A 21,803-nucleotide genomic window follows, 5' to 3' on the forward strand; every position below is an offset into this window, starting at 1 on the left:
CTGCGTGGTTCAATGTGGCCTTCGACACGGAGAGTGGCGTACACAGCCGCACCAAACCGCACGGAAACAAATCCTGAACGACACGAGAGACCCCGACCGACGAGACGACACCAAAATAAAATCGATTCTCGAATCAAGCGATTTGGCGACGCCGGGCCACACCGCCGCAGTTTCAACTCACAAACGGCTCGGCGCCGGGGTCGTAGCGGGAACAACGTACAAAGCGGGCGACGTTTTGGGCAAAGGACCTCCCCCCTCATCGCGTCGAGTCGCCGGGCGCCGAGCGCCAAGCCCGGACTGCTCTCGCCGCGACGGCCTCCGCACCCTTCGGGGGCTGCCAAAGGAGGAAGCGCCATCCTACACGGGCCTCCGCGCGAAGGCCGGTCCTGTGGCAGCGGCTGCGGCCAGTGCGGCACGGTCGGTGCAGTTGGGGGGGGGGGGAGGCTCAGTCTCGTGAGACGAGAGGTCGGCGGGACGAACACGTGGGGTTCGTGCACCGTGCGTCCAGCGGAAGCAGAGGGGGGCAGCAGCCGACGGAGATTTCCTGCTCAGAAGGAGGGAACTGAACCAGTGGTTCGGTGGATATTCCACGTTCCTATGGTACGCAGGGGACGAGTCTATCCGTAGGGCAAGCGCCGTTCACCTTCTCCGCGTTGGGATCACGCGCAGCGGCGGCGGCGGTAGCATCGCACACCCCCCCCCCCCCACTCCAACAACTTGGCAGGCCTCTCCTGAAAAGCGGCCTTGGGGAAGTCGGCGACGCTGTCGTGGGCGAGCCGAGCGCGATCGTGGCCAACGCCGAATTGACCTCCCGGCAGAGGTCGCAAACGGGTTTTGATTCCTTACCCGTACCCGTACCTGGCCGCACCAGGGTCGCAAACGGGTACCCGTACCCGTACCCGGCCGGGTACGGGTAGCTGGGTATCGGGTAGGGTACGGGTATCGGGTACCCGGTTGCGACCTCTGCCTCCCGGCGCCGGGGTCCTTCGAGGCCGCTCCCCCGTCCGGCTCGCCACCGATTGCTCGAGCGTCCCATCCTCACCGGGGCAACCCGCTGGGCTCTCGGCCGCCCGCCACAAGAAGCGGCAAGCGGGCGCCGGGCGCCGCGGCGGCGCCTCGCTAATGCGGTGACGCGACAACGTGCCCGAGTACTCAGCAGGCGTGGCCAGCGTGCCGCTAGCGAGTCAAGCGAGAGAGGTGGTTGGGGCCTTCGGGTCGGGTCTGTGACGAGCCGGAGCGGACATCTCACTGGCAGAGCAGGGCCATCGACGCGCCGCCTCTCTCCCCACTTTCTCCCCACTTTCTCCCCGCTCTCTCCCCGCTCTGTCCCCTCTCTATCCCCTCTCTCCCCTCTCTCCCCTCTCTCGCCGCCTCCCCGGTGCCCTTTCGCGTGGCCGGCAGCGGTGAAAGTCTGCGATCGCCAACCATGAGGTGGGCGAGGTCACCGGGTAGTTCGCTCTCACGGGCCGTGTCAATAAACTGCATTGCCTCACGTTTTTCGACCTTAGGCGGGACCCATGTCTGCTCTGTGGAGGTGGTGAGCCTTCGAAGGGTCTCTTGAAAGTCGGTGCGGATTGCGCGCTGCGGCTACCACGGTATTTTACGTGTCTATAATGTTGTACTCATCTATCCAGGGCAGACACGCTGAGTCGCAGGCAGGGCTGTCTGCCGCCGCTGCTTCTACATTGGGGGTTTTTTATTGTAAGATGTTCCCAGTCGATTAGTTATTATACACGTGCAGGAGGAGAAAACCGGTGCGCCCGGAGAAAACCCCGCGCTTAGCGCGAGGGGACAACGCTCAATCCCCGTACAGACGGGCACAGATGGCGAGAAGTCCACTTTCTGTACCGCCTTCTCCTGGCGAGCCAGGGATACGGCACCACCCACAGGAAGGGAGTTGCACAGCCCATCTGTGTGCGATCCACCAACCCCTCGACTGCCTCTCGCTCGATGGCTCCAGGCCGCCAGGTGCAGCAGCGTGGCCACCATGGCGGACCGGGTACATCGCCAAGGTAGAGGCGCAGCTCTGCAATCGCTGGCTCACGCCGCTGCTGGCAAAAGAAGGTGTCTCCGCTAATTTGGAAGGTATTTGGCTTCCTCTCTCGCGCTCAAACAAATAAACTCGCAGCGTGAGGGAGCGACGCGGGGCCACGCTGCCTGCACGGTTAGACGGACTGCACGGGGTCTCTCCTCCATCTCGCGGCCGCAAGTTCGACGTTCCGGCAGCGAGCCTATGTCAGCCTTGGCCGCGATGTCTCCCGCCCTCCTTTATTCTCCCTCTCTCTCCCCGTCTCTCTCTCTCTCTCTGCATCTCTCTCCCCGTTTCTCTCTGTCTCTCTCCCTGTCTCTCTCTCTGTCTCTCTCTCCTCCACCGCTGCCCCAAGAATCGTCCAAAACTGGCGACCCCCTGCAAGTAGTGGCCACTCGTGAATTTCTCGCCAAATTCTTTCCCCCCACCGACCCACCCACCCCTGTCCACCCATCTCTCCCTCCCTCTCTCTATGAACGGCATTCTCCCCCCCCCACCCCCCACCCCCCTCCCGCTGTGTCCGGCCGCCCGGTTCCCCCCACTCTGAAAATAACTCTAAAACATTCCCCTCTCTCCCCGCTCTCCCCCCGTCTCTCTCCCCGCTCTCCCCTCTCTCCCCGCTCTCTCCTCCCTCTACCCCCCGCTCTCTCCTCCCTCTACCCCCTCTCTTCCCGCTCTCTCCCCGCTCTCTCCTCCCTCTACCCCCTCTCCCCCCTCTCTCCCCCCTCTCCCCCCGCTCTCTCCCCCCTCTCTCCTCCCTCTCCCCGCTCTCCCCGCTCTCTCCCCGCTCTCTCCTCCCTCTACCCCCTCTCTCCCCACTCTCCCCGCTCTCTCCCCCCCTCTCTCCTCCCTCTCCCCTCCCTCCTCGCTCTCTCCCCGCTCTCTCCCCCCCCCGTCCCCTCCCCCCCGTCCCCTCTCTCCCCCCCCTCTCTCCCCTCTCTCTCCCCCTCTCTCTGCCTTCTCTCCTCTCTGCAGCAGACGCCGCACACAAGCGGTAAAGTTCCGGGTTCGATTCCCCCCCTGGGCGCCGTTCTGTGTTGCAGTCTGAATGCTCTCCCCGGCTGCTCTGCCAGTGTGTGTGCGAGTGCGAGCGTGAATGTGTGCGGCGTGGACGCTGGCGGCCTGTTCTGCACTGTGTGTGTGCGTGTCTGTGTGGAGTCTGCGTGGAGTCTGCGCGGAGTCTGCGCGGAGTCTGCGCGGAGTCTGCGCGGAGTCTGCGCGGAGTCTGCGCGGAGTCTGCGCGGAGTCTGCGCGGAGTCTGCGCGGAGTCTGCGCGGAGTCTGCGCGGAGTCTGCGCGGAGTCTGCGCGGAGTCTGCGCGGAGTCTGCGTGGAGTCTGCGCGGAGTCTGCGTGGAGTCTGCGTGGAGTCTGCGTGTTCTCTCTCCCCCCTGCTCTGCACGGGTTTCCTTCTCCCACGCCTAAAATGAAACGGCACAATGTCACCGACATTGGCCAACCATCATCTCAGTTCTGAAAGGCCACCTGCAATATGACTCAATTGGGATCACACAGCAGCAGAAGCAGCACCATCCTCCCCCCTACCTTCTTCGAAAACATGGCAGGACCCTCCTGAAAACGAGTCTTGAAACTCAGCGAGGCTCTCCTGGCTAAACAAGTAGAATAACTAATATAATAATCACCTCGTATGAGCCCAAATCAAAATGCGTATTCCAAGCAAGAGCCTGGCTGCTGATGAGACGCTGCAAGTTGAAACCGAGTGTTCAAGTCAATGTTGCTAACACTGAGCACTCCCAGAATGCCATGTGGCCGATGGGATGTGTAAGGGGAGAAAATTGCTGATTTTGTGTGTGTGCGGAGAAGGATATGGGAAGGAGACATTTGTTTATTTAATTTTCTCCGTGTCTCTCTCCGTGTCTCTCTCCGTGTCTCTCAATGTGGCCGTGTCTCTCCCTGTCTCTCAACGCGTCTGTCTCTCTCCGTGTCTCTCAATGTGGTCGTGTCTCTCCGTGTCTCCCGACGTGTCTGTGTCTCTCCGTGTCTCTCAACGCGTCTGTGTCTCTCAATGTGTCTGTGTCTCTCCGTGTCTCTCTTGCTGTGTCTCTCAACGCGTCTGTGTCTCTCCGTGTCTTTCAATGTGTCTGTGTCTCTCCGTGTCTCTCAACTCGTCTGTGTCTCTCAACGCGTCTGTGTCTCTCCATCTCTCCCCCCCGTTTCTCTCTCTTGTCCCGAGTTTCCTCTTCACTCTGTCCATCCACGCAGAGGGACACGCAGACGGACAGACAAGGGGCTCCCCGACTCGGACAGCCACGGCCGCCGCCGTGTCCCCCACCAGCACCACCATCTCGTCGTGTGACCCCGCCGTGACCCCGCCGTGACCCCCACCGTGACCCCCGCCGTGACCCCCGCCGTGACCCCCGCCGTGACCCCCGCCGTGACCCCCGCCGTGACCCCCGCCGTGACCCCGACCGCGCTCTTGCCTGTCCGCAGCCCGTCCACGCTCCTCCTGGGCCGGGCCCGGCCGTCGTTCCTCTCGGGCGGAGGGACCGGCGCTCCGTTGTGGTCGACCCTCTGCGGTATCGTCGTTTCGTAGTGATCCACATTCCGCAGGAAATCAGCTGGGGGGGGGGGGGAGACATGGAGGAGAGGGGCGGGAGCGAGCGAGCGAGTGGTGGTGGGCGCGAGAGCACCGCGGTGGGGTGGGAGCCGCTGGGGGGTGGAGAGGGGGGCTGGGGGGGGGTGGCTGCCCCCCCCCCACCGCACCATTGGCCCGCGCGGCACGTGCGGCGAGGAGGAGGCGGCGAGCGCGGACCGGCACGTTCTGCTGGACATACCAGACGGACTGGTTGGCCGGCCGTCAAGAAAAGCCTCCTCTGCATTGTCTGACTGTAATTACAGACAAAGCGCCCGGCACTTTCGCTGTTACAGCTGCGATTTCTCTCCCCCCCCCCACAAGCCCCTCTTTCCCGGGCGCATTCCGCCGCGTAACGATTTCTCCACCACTGCACTCTCACTTTCGCCTCTCCACCACCCCCCCAGCCTCCTCCTGCTGCCATGCTGCGCGCCTGATTCTCTTCTTGTTGTTGTTGTTTGTGGTGGTGGTTGTGGTGGTTGTGGTGTTGTTGTGGGGAGCGGTGGCAAAGCGGTTGGCGTAGCGGTCGGTTCCCGCTCGCGGCCAACGCCGGTGAAGATAATTATCTAAACCGGGTCCTGGGTCTCCCCTAGGTCGACTCAGCCTCGAATGAGCACCCGGTGCGGTGTGAAGTAAATATCGCCACTGGGGGAGACAAAGGCGGCCGGGCGTGGGGTGCTGGCCACCCACCCCCTCGTGTGCCGTGCCGACCTTAATAGGTGCTCGCTAGCAGCACTTGCCCCCAACAGTCTGTGAAGGCTACACGGGGCTTTTATTTTTTGGTGGTGATGGGTCCCGCTCGTCCGTGGGAAACCACCATGGGAAAGCTGCCGCTGCCGACAGTTTGCCCGAGGTCTGCGTTCCTACATTGGGCAGTTTGGCCGAACCCATGAATGTCGGTGACGGTGATGATCTGTACCGCCCGGCATGCAAACCACACACAGATAAAGCTCCCCCCGTCATGTGCAGGGTGTGCGGGCTGCTAGTGGCAAGTGCTGTTAGCGAGCGCCTATGAAGGCCGGCATGGCACAGGAGGGGTGTGGGTGGCCAACACCAAGCCCGGCCGCCTTTGTCTTCCTCGCGGCAATGTTTGCACTCCTGCACGGGTACTCATTTAAGGCTGAGTCAATCTCGGGGGCGGCCAGGACCGATTCAGATGAATCGTCGCCGCTTGCTGGCCCATTGAGCGCGAATCAAAACTCGGTTCGCCACGTGCTCGAACTGTGCGCAACACAGGGCGAGAGAGCACGCAAATTCCACACGCACACTCACACCCAACACACACACACACACCCAACACACACACACCCAACACACACCCAACACACACACCCAACACACACACCAACACACACACGCACACACCCAACACACACACACACACACCCAACACACACACCAACACACACACACACACACCAACACACACACACCCAACACACACGCACGCACACACCCAACACACGCACACACCCCCAACACACACACCCAACACACACACCCAACACACACACGCACACACCCAACACACACACACACCAACACACACACACACACCCAACACACACCCAACACACACACACCCAACACACACACCCAACACACACACACCCAACACACACACACGCACACACAGACCCAACACACGCACACACCCAACACACACGCACACACCCAACACACACGCACACACACACACAACACACACACCCAACACACACACACCCAACACACATACACACACACACACACACCCAACACACACACACACCCCACACACACACACCCAACACACACACACCCAACACACACACCCAACACACACACCCAACACACGCACACACCCAACACACACCCAACACACACACCCAACACACACACACACCCCTAACACACACACCCCCAACACACACACACCCCCAACACACACACCCAACACACACGCACACACCCAACACACGCATACACAACCAACACACACACACACCCAACACACACACACGCGCACACACCCAACACACACACACACCCAACACACACACACACCCAACACACACACACATCCAACACACACACACCCAACACACACCACACACGCACACACACGCAACACACACGCATACACACACACACGCCCAACATACACACACGCCCAACATACACACACCCAACACGCACACACCCAACACACACACAACACACACCCAACACACACACACCCAACACACACACACCCAACACACACAACACACACACACACCCAACACACACACCCAACACACACCCAACACACACACACGCACACACCCAACACACGCACACACATACACCCCCAACACACGCACGCACATACACACCCAACACACGCACACACCAAACACACACACCCAACACACACACACACCCAACACACGCACGCACACACACCCAACACACGCACACACCCAACACACACACCCAACACACACATAACACACACACCCAACACACACGCACGCACACACCCAACACACACACCTAACACGCACACACAACACACACACCCAACACACACAACACACACACAACACACACACAAAACACACAACACACACACACCCAACACACACAACACACCCAACACACACAACACCCAACACACACAACACACACACACCCAACACACACACACCCCCCGTCTTACTTCTGCCCATGAGAGGGGAAAGCAGCACAAACGCTCACGCCGATAGGGGCCACCCGGTTCGGTGATCGAACCCAGGTGGGGTGTGTGGGGGGTGTTTCTGCGTGCGCGTGCGTGCGCGTTACACGCGCGTGCGTGCGCCGTGGACACATTTTGGTGGTTGCCAGAATACTCACAAGAAGGGGGCACGTCAACAGAAGTGCCTCGGGGGTTGCATAAGCTACAGACTGCCCCCGCACAGTGCGCGCACGTCCACATCGCCGCCGATGGAATGTATAGGAGGAGGAGGCGGGCAGGGAAAGGGGCCCCGGCTACGAGTTAAGTCACCGCGGGACCCAAGCAAAGATTTGAATTGAAAGCCAAAGAGATGACCCCACTCAGAAGTTTTCAATGCCACCAAAAAAATGATCAAGCCCCACCACCACCACCACTCGTGTCAGTCGACACCGTCGCCTGTCACTCAAACTAGCCCCGCCTTCTCCATCCACCCACCAAAGACAAAGGCCCCCCGTGTAGCCTCGGCAGGCCGGTCGGGGCAAGTGCTGTTAGCGAGTAGCACCTACGAAGGTCGGCACTGTGGCACACGAGGGGGTGGGTGGCCAGCACCACGCCCGGCCGTTTTTGTCTCCATCGCGGAACAGGCGATGTTTACACACCTCCACCACCAGCTGTCACACATCAGCAGTGAACTCACACGCGCGCATACACAGAGACAAAGATCGCCCCTATAGCATTTGGGGGCAAGTGCTGTTAGCGAGCACGTATGAAGATCGGCACGGCACACGAGTGGGTGGGTGGCCCGCACCCCACGCCCTGCCGCCTTTGTCTCCCCGGTGCTGATGCTTAACACACCACCACCCACCCACCCAGGTGCTTGCGTGGCCGTGCGGCAGAGGCAGCGGAGTACAGTAGACACCCTCACTGCCCCACTACCCAATGGCGCAGCGGTGGGGTCGCGAGTTCAAATCCCACTGGGTTTGGTTCACTCAGCCCATCATCATCATCCCTGTCACGCGGGGTCGATAAAAGATGTACTATTTTGTGGATAAATTAACGGTCGTTGGTTTGTGGATGGACTCGCCCCCGGCCACATGAATATGGAATCCCACCCCTCACTTTTTCTACAGGACTGATGCCTCAATGCTCGTTTGAGCAGCAGCAGCAGCAGGAGGAGGTCACGCTGAGGGCTCTAAGGCAGTGTGGAGGAGGGGCTGGGGGTGGTGTAATGCTGGATACTGGACGTGGTGATAATCCTCACTCGGCCACAGATGGCGATGGTTACATCACTGCGACCAGCTCAAGGGCCGTGGCAGCAAAGCCCCGCTGCTGGCGCGAACATCCCACAGCACATCCACGTCTCTCCACCTTCGCCACTCGAGTCCTGGGGTCAATTCACCGCCGTGACCTCCACGGCGCGGGGAAGATCTCATCCAGGAGTGCGGTTGACAAAGAGGGACGTACACATACAAAGACCCCCCGTATAGCCTTAACAGATTGTTTGGGGCAAGTGCTGTCAGCCAGCACCTGCGAAGGCCGGCACGGGAGGGGTGGGGCAGCACCGCGCCCGGCCGCCTTTGTCTCCCTAGCGGCGATGTTGACACACCGCACCAAATGAGTTTACGGGGTTCTGGCCAAACATCTTAATGCATGGCCCTTTTGAAAACGAGTAGTCTTGAGACTCACGCTGCCCTGGGTATACACCAGCGTGCTGAGTTGTCATTCCATGTGTTCGCCACGGAAAGCCTCGCCCGAGTCTCGAGACTCGTTTTCAGGAGGGTCCTGCCAAGTTCTCGCGGTAGGGGGCGACGTTGCAGCTGCTGCTGCTGCTGTGCGATCGCAAATTGAGTGGAAGTCTGCGGGGAATTGTTGAGAGCTCTGCGAGGAATAAAACCCGGAGGAACCCCCTTGCAGACCAGGGGCGAGACACACCGACTCCACACGCAGAGAGAGAGAGAGACGCCTCCACGCACCAAGGCCCTGATTCCGATTTCCCAGAGCGTCTTGTAACTCAGAGAGCACCGTGACCGGCCCTCATTATCATTCTCAAACGCCGAGTGACTTGAGTCGGCCAAACATCCTCACGTGGGAGCGCCGTGCAATGTCTGGCGCCGGGCTCTGTCCGCACTCAAAAGTCATTCGCCGCTCACGCACGCACGCACGCACGAACGTCAGCATGCAAACAACAACAACTGCGGTTTACCTTGAGACGTGTAGGAATACTTAGCATAGCGAGCCGACACCGCCATCCCAGCTGTGGTGAATGCAATCCATGTGAGAGCGCCCGCCCAAAGTCCCATTATCGGAGGGGACGTGAGCTGACGATGCTTCCGACGCTGATTCTCCTCTTACCGCCGCCCCCTTCCGATCTGCTCGATCACTCGATTCACTCGCGGTCAGAGCAGCAGCAGCAGCGGCGACGACGCCGGCAGCACTGGTCGTGGCAGCAGCAAGAGCAGCAGCAGCAACAGCTGACAGCTACAGAGTTCAACATTCTGCCTGCGAAGGTCCATGTCCAGGGAGCGCGATCCAGTCCGCCTTTCGCGTCGTCCGTGCGCGCCGCGACAAATGCATGGGGGGCGCGTGGTGGGGGGGGTGTGGAACTACGTTCTCCAAACCACCGCCAGCACCACCACCGCCGCCGATGGGTCTAACGTGCCAGCCTTTGTAGTGTTCGTTTAACTGTCGGCCAAAATTACAAAAGTTCAAAGTATAATACGTGGACCGCAATGCAAGCGGGTGATGATGGAGCGTCTTCTCTTTTGATGTCTTCTTCAGCAGCCGCTGCTGCTGATGATGATGCTGATAATTTCGCTGCCGCTGCTGCTGCTGCTGATGATGATGGTTTCGCTGCTGTGCTAAGAAGATCCACCAGCCATCGTGGTCGATGTCCGCCCGTTGCTAGAGTGGTCACTGAAGCGAAACTCGGGGCAGTTGAGGATCCTTCAACGTGTTCGTTTTGTCCCCTGCGTGATGAGACACAGAACACACCGAACACACCCGGCAAGAAAGTGCCGCTGCGTGTGAATGAAGTTGCTGCTGAGACCCACACACCACCACCACCGCGTCCAGACAAGCTCCTCCCGCTGCCGTAGCGACTCACTGTTATAGCCACGCGCCAAACGAGGCCCCCCCTACAAGTAGAGAGTGAAAGAAGCTGCAAGCCGCCCGATGTTTAAATATCAGCTGCGGCAGTGCGTCACCAGCTCCGACACGCGGCGTGACCACCCCCACAAGTGTCCAAGCGATGCCACCACCACCAACCACCACCACCACACAACTCCCAGTCGTCCTCTTGGACGCGCTGTGATATCGATCCATCACCATCGCCATCATCATCATCGCGATCGCCGAGTGGCGATTCCTATTGGCTGCCGCACGCTACCAAAGGCGCAAGCCCTGCAACAGCGCGGGGAGACTTGTCCACGGCTCGATCTGCGCGTGTGCTGCCCCCCCCCATCCCCCCTCTCGTATCCAACGGGAGAGAAATTGCACCACGGATCGGGCACGGAATTGACACTGATTTGGCGGCAGATTTTGATCTGTGTCAGATCTGTACGAGTTGACCACATCAGACACCACCTTCCCACAAAGACAAATGTCCCCACTCCCACATAGCCTACGCAGCCTACGCAGGCAAGTGCACACAGACCGACTTCCCGCACGCACCACAGATCAACCCCGTGTCGCCTTCTCCCCCCTAGACCGTTGAGTCAGCTCCTGTCAGCGAGCACCTATCCAGACCGCCACGTCTCACACGGACGCAGTCGGTGCTGCTGCTGGTGCTCCTGGCGGTGTGGCCGGCACCACGGCGCAGACGTCTCAATCACACGCGACTTATTTGTGGCCGAGGGCACCTAAGTCGGGTTCCGGCATTCGGTTCGGATCCTCGTTTTTCCGCCACTGATGCTGGCCCCGGCACGAGAATGCAACTTGCATTTTGGCGGGTTCGCGGTGCATCGCGCTGACCACTTTCCCACCGCATCCCCCTAACCACACGCAGTACAGTAACACACAGAGAGAGAGAAACTACGCACAGCAGAATGTCTTCACTGTTATAACAGCGCTTGCCATTAAAGCGTCTGTTAAGGCGACGCGGGGAATCTGCGTGTCCTTGCGCGTTGTACGCGTGCGAATGCGTCTTTCTGTTGTGCGGAGGTGCTACTCGCGGACAGAAAGTGTCCCCCCCCCAAGTGTTAATGCGACACGGGGTGAAATCTTTGTGTTGTTCTTTGTGTGTGTGAGTTGTGTCTGTCTGCGTGTGTGTGTGAGAACGTGTGTTGCGTGTGCGTGTGTCTCCGTGTCTGTGTGTGAATGCGTGTCTGTCTGAACGTATGTGAACGTGTCTCTGTGTCTGACTTTGTGAATGTCTGTTTACGTGTGTGAGAAAGTTTGTGTGTGTGTGTGAATGTGTCGCCGTGACTGTCGATGTGAATCTCTGTCTTTTGTCTACGCAAATGTGCGTGAAAGTGTGTGTGTGTCTATGTGACTGTGTGTTTGTGTCTGTGACTGTGTCAGTGAACGTGTCTGCGTGAGTGTGTGTGCGCTCCGCATGCATTTCACAATAGCACTAACCACATCAGACGCGCAGCATATGACCCACATACACACACAGGCACACTCCCTCACACACACACGCGCGTGTGTGTGTGCGTGTGAACGTACTCACAGTCAGCTGTACGAGACGAGAGACCGATCGAAAGAGAGATTCCTCCCTCTGCTCACGAGTGCAACTCCTCCTCCAACATCCAACATCGGCGTGTCCCCTCTCACAGCAGCAAGCAAACCAGCAGCAGCAGCAGCATCACAACTTTTAGCCAGACGGAGGAGCAGAGTGAGCCCCCAGGCACACACGGCTCACACATACACACACACCCATACACACACACCTCTCACATACACACACGCCGCTCTCTCACATACACACAGACACGGCTCACATACACACACACATACACACATACGGCTCTCTCACATGCACACACGGCTCTCACATACACACACACGGCTCTCACATACACACAGACGGCTCTCACATACACACATAGACGGCTCTCAAATACACACACACGGCTCTCACATACACACAGACGGCTCTCACATACACACACACGGCTCTCACATACACACAGACGGCTCTCACATACACACACACGGCTCTCACATACACACACACGGCTCTCACATACACACACGGCTCTCACATACACACAGACGGCTCTCACATACACACACACGGCTCTCACATACACACAGACGGCTCTCACATACACAGACGGCTCTCACATACACACAGACGGCTCTCACATACACAGACGGCTCTCACATACACACAGACGGCTCTCACATACACACAGACGGCTCTCACATACACACACACGGCTCTCACATACACACACACGGCTCTCACATACACACACGGCTCTCACATACACACACACGGCTCTCACATACACACACACGGCTCTCACATACACACAGACGGCTCTCACATACACACAGACGGCTCTCACATACACACACGGCTCGCTTGCTCCCTGCCTGGGTTCCCTTGCTCCTTTCCTGTCTAGCTCAGCCCTCCTCTCTCCCCCCACTCCCTCCCCCCACCACCCCTCTCCCTCCCCCCACCACTCTTCAACGTCTTGAAGTCTCCCGTTGACTTAAAATATCGACCCCCAAAAGCCAACGGGCAGCCAATGGGAGCAGCGGGGGCCCAGGGTGGGTGCAAGGGGGGGGGGAGACAAACGCGGCGCGGCCAATCCGAGCCGGGCTCCCTCCCCCACCGCCGGTGTGGGGGGATGGCGGTGGGGGACATTCTGAGGCTCCTCCCTCCCTCCCCCACCACTCCCCCACCACTCCCCACTCTCTGCTCCGTGTGTATAAGCGGAACATGGCTTGAGTCACTCCACTGCTGGATGATGGCCTCTAAATTATACATATCTCCATCACTCCCACAACGACATCATCATCATCTATATTCTCTTCCTTCTCTGATGCGTCTCATAGAATCCTCTCCCCCCCCCCCCTCTGTGTCCACCCCCTGTGTGTGTAGCACTCTGCACGTTTGCAATGATCCACTGCTGGATGAGACCTCTCCACGCCATGCGTGTCGATTCGCAGTGATCCTCAGCCTCTCCACACCCCCCTCTCTCCACATCTCTCACATGTGTCTCATTTAAACATCTCCCCCCCCCCCCATCTCGCCCTCTCTCCACCCGCTCGTGTATCTCGTTAACTTTCTGCCCCCCCCCCTCTCTCATGTGTGAACATGTGTGAACATGTGTGACAGCTCATTTGTCAATCCACTGCTGGATGAGGGCCTCCACAGGCTCAGAGAAACATTACAGAGTTCCACTTTTCCGCTCCTTCCCCAATCTCAATCTCCCTCTCTCGTCTCCCATATGAACATCTCACCACGCTCTCTGCTGCTGCTGCTGTGTGTGTACGAGTGTGACAATCCACTGCTGGATGAGGCCCTTTCCAGGTTTCGCCTAAACCATACCCTACCCCATCTCCCCCCCCCCATCTCTCACCCATCCATCCACCCACCCCTCTCTCACTTCCCCGTGTCTCCTGCCTCACACCCCCCTCTCACTCCTCCCTCCCTCTCACTCACTCACGACCCCGTCTCCCCTCCCTCTCTTTTTTTACGATCAGAGGAAACAAGAAGATGCTCGGTGTAGTTGGCACTTTGCTTCGTTCATCATTTCGTTTTTTTTAGTTTTGTTTCAATGCTTTGCTTTATTTGAACCCCCCCCCCCCCCCTGTTTAAATGAAAGATTTCACAAAATATGTTAAGCTCTGCTCTCCTCCTTCTTACCCCTTCCCTCTCTCTCTACCCCCTCTCTCTCTCTACCCCCTCTCTCTCTCTACCCCCTCTCTCCCTACTCCATGTCTATGTCCCCCTGTTTTCTATGTAATTTTTTTTACTACGACAAGTCCTACGGCCTCCGACGGGTAGCTTATATCAGCATGCAGAGCTCCCCGTCATCTGCCACCGAGCACACGGCCTCCTCCAGCGCCCACTGCTCCTTGAAGGCCGCCACGGCGTGGGTCAGCTGCGCATGGCGGAACTCCAGCCACACCCTGGCTCCGACCAGAGCGCGGAAGATGCCCAGGCTGCTGGCCGGACGTTTCCCCTCCAGGGCCACCTTCCTCGCCCTGTATATGGCGAGCTTGGCGTAGCCGACGAGCACGTTGACCAGCCGCTGAAGATGTCCTAATCTCTCCTCGTCATCAGTGCCAAATCTGTGCCGAATCAGTGCCAGACCTGTGCCAGATCTGTGCACTTTCCCATTTAATACGAGGACAACAGACACGCGGTTCAACCTGTTGACAAGTCTCCCGCAGAAGACCGCGCTGTCTCCACGGTCCGACCGAGCGTGGAAGAGTAGGCCAAACGCCCACCCAGGGCTCTCTCGCGTAGAGGCCACTTCCGTCAACAGCAGCGTGGGCGAGCAGTTGCAGGGTTGCGCCTTTACCATACTTCACCACGCCGTTCCGTGCTGGTTGCAGGCAAACCCTTCCCATATCTGTCTCTCGACATCTGATATATAAAACAAAGTATGTTTTACACATCACATCGGCCGCACTGCCCTTCTGGGAGTGTGCAATTTCAGCATGCAAGAACAAAAAACCCTGGACCGGGTTCGACATTCAGTGTCTCGTCGCCAGCGAGGCTTGCGCAGTGCGGGGAGGTGTGTGGGAGAGGTGGGGGGTAGGGCAATGCCAGCCCAGGTTCTCCGATGTTTTTTTTTTAAATCAGGCGCTACTGATGTGAGCCGAGGATTGGAACTCGGGTCGCCGGGTTCGCAGCGCTGCGGCGCTCACCGCTTGCTTTGCTGCGCCACAGATGATTGCGTAAAACAAAAGTCGTCAAGAGTGTTTGACCCCACACGTGGCTGAGAGTGAGTCACGGGAGAGAGAGGGAGCGAGAGAGAGGGGGGAGGAGGTCATTGTTTCGAAACGCAACCCCGCCCCCCACGCGCGCGCGCGTGTTCTCCCCTAGGTCGACCCAGACTTAAATACCTGGTGCGCTGTGTAAATGTGATGCACTGGGGAGACAAATGCGGCCGGGCGTGGTGCTGATCACAACACCGATCCGGCCTTCATTAGGTGTTGCAACTCGCTAACCGCACTTGCCCCCACAGTCTGTGTAGGACGGTTTACAGGGGACAGTCCTCCACAGGGAAGCTCATAACTCGGCACACCACATCCAGTATAGCTGCCCTCCCCGCGGACGTGGCTTCCACGTAGTGACGCGCCACCACCTTATTTTAATTTTAATTATTTCTGTTCCACAACCCCGACTTCTGCCGGGCCGATTAGAGAGCGTGGACCACCGTAAATAGACCCCGCGAGTGGATGAGGTTGGCAGGGTCCGGCCAATCACCCCCTCCCTACCCCCACACCCAGCGTGAAGAGGTGGGGAGGGGGAGGGGACATGCCCCCCCCCCCCCAGGGCCGAGAGACGAGGCTTGCTTGCGAGCGCCACTCACTCCGTGATGATCATTCTGCTGAGCATGATCATGCTGATTCTTACTCTTTGTTTTTTTTCCGGTAAAGTAACGTAGGTAAAAAATACAATAAATAAATGAAAACAACTAAATTCAATTAAATCACATTTTCATTTATTGTATTTGATTTTTTTACCTACGTGACTTTACCGAAAAAAAACAAAGAGTATGAATCCTTGCAGTCACGAAAGCTTCAAATCTAGAATTAATGCTGATTCTTGTTGGTGATGACAATATCGCTGGTGATGATTCTCGCTGATGATGATGGTGATGCTCATGACACTGCTTCTGCTAATGATGACGACGATAAATGCTGATGGTAATGCTGATGATGATAATGCTGCTGATGAAAATGCAGATTATATTGAATCTTGCTGTTGGTGATGATAATGCTGTGATGATAATAATGGTAGAGGTTCTCATTATTATTCCAACGATGATCCAGGCGATTATGCTGCTGCTGATAGATGATGGCGCTGATGACGCGCAGGATGATTGCTCATCAAGGCCCGTCCGCTTTGCTCATTCCACCACTCACCACGACCGCGCACTCTGCACAGCTTCCCACTGGCACCACGCCGCTGATGGAGCAAGGACATCATCATCAGCAGACTCATCAGCAGCAGCATCATCATCAGCGTCATCCGCCGCGTTGATCTTTATCAGACGCCTACATGCAGATGACTCACACGTGTGTGTGCGTGCAGTGGATTTGGTTTTCACAAAGTGGCACGTAATCATTCCCCTCCCCCTACCCACCCCTCTTAGCCAACGAGATGATGAGCCGAGCCATCATCTGGCTCAGCGGTAGCGCGTTCGACGCTTATTCTTTGGGGCTTTCGTTAAAGTCACGTAGATAGGTTCAAAGAAAATAACAAAAACTACGACGTTTCGATCACAACACAAGCGGTCGTCATCTTTGACCCTATCTACTTGACTTTACAGAAAGAATATTAATTCCTGCAGTCACGAAAGCTTGAAGTCAAGATTTCGTTCGGCGCTTGTTGCAGGGATTCGCGGTTCGAGTCCAGTGGGCGGCCTGGTTAATACTGCGCTGGCGCATTCATCCGTGGTATGGGACGTTCAAGACCCCGTGACGTCACACGTAGGAGTCTGGCCCACGTGACGGCATCGTGCGCTCGGCGTCACGGTGGCTTGGAGATGTTGACTACCTCGCCTGGTCTACAGGAGGTCGTGGGCTCGAACCTCGACTCTGACGCCTGCTGCTGCTATATTTGGAGTTTGCGTGTCTCTCTCGCTCTCTCGCTCACCGTGATCGCGTCGATTTTACTCTGGGTTTCAGTTTTCAGTTTCAGTTTAATTTATTAGGATTTACCCTGTGAGCCATGTGGCTCTTGATTTGGGTGCAACCGCAACAAACAATACAATTACAAGATACACCTAAAATTCATTGTACACAAATCTAAACATCACGTACATGAACAATAAAATCCGACAGAAAAAGCACCACCCATCCATGCTGCGTACAAAAAGTGCAAAAAATTCCATTTTGATGTTTGATCCCAATAGCAATCATAATACAATACAGATCAAAATTATAAGTATAAATCTATACTAAATAAAAACAACGGGCCAAACCAAGCCCCTCTAAAACGTACTAAAACAATTCTATATAAACAGCGTAACAGTTTTCCCAACAGATGTGATTAAAAGTTTACAATAGCGACACACACAACACACATCACTAAACCTAGCATCCTTCGCTAGCTGCATAAGTTAATCCATAACAGCCGGATTAACAAAAGCAGTAGCAGCGCACTATAATCAGGTTTCCCCCTCTCCACCCCTCCACATTTAGAATCAACATTGCGCGCTTAAGTGTTTTTGGCTGACCCCAATGAATGTCCACGTGATCATGACGACGATGACGACAATAATCCCCACTTCGTTGAGCTGTCATTCGTGATCGCCAGGTCGTCTCTGCAAAGGAGCTCCACAACTCAGTGGGGCCTTACACCGAGTAAAACTAAATCGTTTAGTCGGCTTTCGCGACCAATATCAGCCATAATACAAGTTTTTTGGGGGGGTTAGATCGCGTAAATATTTCAATGCGTCGTTGTAATTACTGACAAAACTTCGTACTCAGATTGTAAATGTCGTGGCTTGGCTCTCCAACACACAGGTGTGGTCCTGTACTAGTATACTACACTATACACTACACTATACACTACACACTACACCATATGCTATATACTACACTATACACTACACTATACACTACAACACACTACACTATACACTACATACTAGCGCTGTACTAGTATACTACACTATACACTACACTATAAACTACACTACATACTACACTATACACTACATACTAGCGCTGTACTAGTATACTACACTATACACTACACTACATACTACACTATACACTACATACTAGTGCTGTACTAGTATACTACACTATACACTACACTATACACTACACTATACATTACACTACTATACACTACACTACATACTAGTGCTGTACTAGTATACTACACAATACACTACACTATACACTACACACTACACTATACACTACACACTACACTACTAAACTATAAACTATACACTATACACTACACTACATACTAGTGCTGTACTAGTTACGAATTGGCCACGTTCTGTTCACGTGACAAACCCCTTACTACTCTTTGGTTCTTTCGGTAAAGTCGCATGAAAAGAAATTAAATTAAATAATTATAGAATACGACGTTTCGATTGCAAACATAAGCAATCGTCATCAGGTACGAATGCATTTAATGTATTTTCTTTCTACGTGACTTTAACGAAAGAACCAAATTGTAATTCCTGCAGTCACGAAAGCTTCAATTCTAGTCTAAACCCCTTACTAATTGACTGTGTCTGGCGGTGGCGGGTTTACCGACACTTTAATATATTTACGCGATCTAACCCCCCAAAAAACGATTCCAAATTATAGTAATATTCCAAATTATGTACTTATTTATCCAGGAGAGCCACGCCGAGTCGCAGAGACTCTTTTTCAGGAGGCTCCAGTTGCTGCATTGGGTTTTAATGACGAGTCGTGTTTATTTAACCACGCGGGAGGAAAACCAACGCCTTGTGTAAGGGGGCAACGCTCTATCCCCCACGTACACTTGCAAACTGACGGCGATTAGCCCACTGGCTGTTCTGCTTTGTCCTGCCGAGCCACGATATGGCTCCCTCCTACACGCCCAGGGGAAGGGAGTTTCACAGCCCATCTGTGCGGTGACCCACCAACCCTGGCTGCTGCCTGCACAGTGCTGGGATCACAGCAGGCCACGCACAGCAGTGTGACCACCATTCCGTCCGCTTTACGATGTTGTGCACTGCCCTCTGCTGCTCACCTTGCAGCCTCACAGCCGATAGCACCTGGTACGCGCCGTGGACACACCATCCAAGCACCGTTCCAAGATCAGAAATCCAAGACAATTCCCTCCGTTTAAAGATGAACGCATGAGGCGTCACCACGTGCGCCACACGCACCTGATGACTGCTAAACTCTGGACTCGAGTTCAAAAACCCTTGCCCGGTTGGGATGACTCAGTTCATCACCGTCGTCATCATCGTCCCCCCCCCCCATCCGAGGGGATCAATAAAACGACCGCCAGTTTGTTTGGTGTAAGTCAACAAACGACTAAACTCTGGATGGACTCGTCGCCGCCACGGGAATGTGGAATTTCCACCAAATGGCTCAAGCGGGAAAAATGAGCGCGGCTTTCGTGCTCCCGTCGTTCACCCCCCACCCCCCCCCACTCCCCCACCCCCACTCCCCACCCCCACCCCCCCCCACTCCCCCCCCCCCAATCTGTGAAAAATAGCTTTATAGCTCATCGGATTTCTCCAGTATAAATATTCTGATTCTGGAATGAGCGCCTGGTCAACGAATCAATAATCACCTCGTCAGCGAATCAATCGATTGCCTCGTCAGCAAATCAATCGCTCGCCTCGTCAGCGAATCGATTGCTTCTTCAGTGAATGAATCGCCTGGTTAGCGAATCAATCGATCGTCTCGTCAGCGAATCAATCGATCGTCTGGTTAGCGAATCAATTGATCGTCTCGTCAGCGAATCAATCGATCGCCTCGTCAACGAATCAATCACTCGCCTCGTCAGCGAATCAATCATTCACCTCGTTAGCGAATCATTCGATCGCCTCGTTAGCGAATCATTCCATCGCCTCGTTAGATACTCATTTGCTCGCCTCGTCAGCGAATCAATCACTCACATCGTTAGCGAATCAATCGTTCACCTAATTAGCGAATCAATCTCTCGCCTCGGTGCCCCCCCCCCCCCCCCCCCGTTGATCGCAGGCCTTGGAGGGGACCGCGCGCATTGTTCCGCCCCCCCCCCCGCCTCCTCCTCCCGCTCCTCCTCGGCTTAGCCCCTGACCCCGCCGCTAATGAACAGAGCTGTCCGCGCAAACTCCCCCCCCACCACCACCCACCGATCCCCTTTCACCCCCTTAATTGGCCCTGGCGAACGCGCCGCGCTAATTAGCCCGATGGTGGCGGCTGGTGGTTCCTGCGTCTGACCGCGACCCCCACCGCGGTGGGTCACACGGGTCCTCGTCCACGCTCTCCGGCCCCGGTTAGGGTCGTGCCGCTACTCCGTGGTTGCTCGGCGCGACGTCCGACGTTTCGCGCCGCGTGCGGCTGGGATACCTTTTTTATAATCACAACCGTAGTTGTTTATGCAGGAAAGCCACGCTGCATCCGACTCAAATTTCAGGAGGCTCCTGCAGTGTGGTGGGTGGGTGAGTCGGTGAGTGGGTGGGTGAGTGGTCGAGTGGGTGAGTAGGTGAGTGTGTGCGTGATTGAGCGGGTTAGGGAGTGGGTGAGTGAGTGGGTGTGAAGGGGAGTGAGTAGGTGAGAGAGTGACTGAGTGGGTAGGTGAATGGATAAGTGGGTACGTGAGTGGGTACGTGAGAGAGTGGGTGATTGAGTGGGTGATTGAGTGGATGGGTGAACGAACATCTGGAATTCACCAGCTCTCACGCAAGGCCACAGAACGTCTAAATCACTTCCAATCGAATCGGCGATCGTGGCTCCTCACTGTCCGTGCTAAATCGCCATCCTCGCCACCATCCTCACCACCACCACCACCACCCTCGCCTAACACTCCACTTAATTCCCTTACTGCTATTTTCACGTCGACCCGTTTCTGAAAAAACAACAAAAAAAAAGACAACAAAAGGCCGGGGAACCGAAGAGCGGCCGCTAAAGCCCCGGGATTTGGCGCCCTCCGTTTGAAGTGGCCATTGAAAGTGAGCTCGCCTCGCGAGAGGGAGGGAGAGCGAGCGCCGATCAGCCCAATTATCAGCCGTGGCGCCGTTGGCGTTGTCCATTGTGCGTGTGTGGCGGGGCGAGAGGGCGTGAGACCTGCGGAGCGGCGCTGCGGCCATCAGGGCGCTGTGGCCCAACTGTGGCCCTCAGGGCGCTGCGGCCTCACTGTGGCCCTCAGGGCACTGCGGCCTCACTGTGACCATCAGGGCACTGCGGCCTCACTGTGGCCCTCAGGGCACTGCGGCCCCACTGTGGCCCTCAGGGCACTGCGGCCTCACTGTGGCCCTCAGGGCACTGCGGCCTCACTGTGGCCCTCAGGGCACTGCGGCCCAGCTGTGGCCATCGGGCACTGCGGCCTCACTGTGGCCCTCAGGGCACTGCGGCCTCACTGTGGCCCTCAAGGCACTGCGGCCTCACTGTGGCCCTCAGGGCACTGCGGCCTCACTGTGGCCCTCAGGGCACTGCGGCCCAGCTGTGGCCATCGGGCACTGCGGCCTCACTGTGGCCCTCAGGGCACTGCGGCCTCACTGTGGCCCTCAAGGCACTGCGGCCTCACTGTGGCCCTCAGGGCACTGCGGCCTCACTGTGGTCCTCAGGGCACTGCGGCCTCACTGTGGCCCTCAGGGCACTGTGGCCTCACTGTGGCCCTCAGGGGACTGCGGCCTCACTGTGGCCCTCAGGGCACTGTGGCCTCA

The 21,803-nt window shown here is 56.6% G+C and overlaps 1 protein-coding gene across 1 annotated transcript in view; it reads right to left on the reverse strand.

Annotated features, from left to right (window-relative positions):
- The window catches only part of LOC144947991 (A disintegrin and metalloproteinase with thrombospondin motifs 6-like), a 69,566-nt gene extending 58,331 nt beyond the window's left edge, over positions 1 to 11,235 (reverse strand). The window contains exons 1-3 of the mRNA XM_078877422.1: positions 11,154 to 11,235; positions 9,500 to 9,643; positions 4,468 to 4,605 (exon numbers count right to left, since the gene is read on the reverse strand). Coding sequence (XP_078733548.1) covers positions 4,468 to 4,605; positions 9,500 to 9,643; positions 11,154 to 11,235 — 364 coding nt within the window. The remainder of the gene's footprint in view (positions 1 to 4,467; positions 4,606 to 9,499; positions 9,644 to 11,153) is intronic.
- Between the last annotated feature and the right edge of the window lie 10,568 nt (positions 11,236 to 21,803).

This window comes from Lampetra fluviatilis, chromosome 3 (assembly GCF_964198595.1).
Source record: "Lampetra fluviatilis chromosome 3, kcLamFluv1.1, whole genome shotgun sequence".
Lineage (NCBI taxonomy): Eukaryota > Metazoa > Chordata > Hyperoartia > Petromyzontiformes > Petromyzontidae > Lampetra > Lampetra fluviatilis.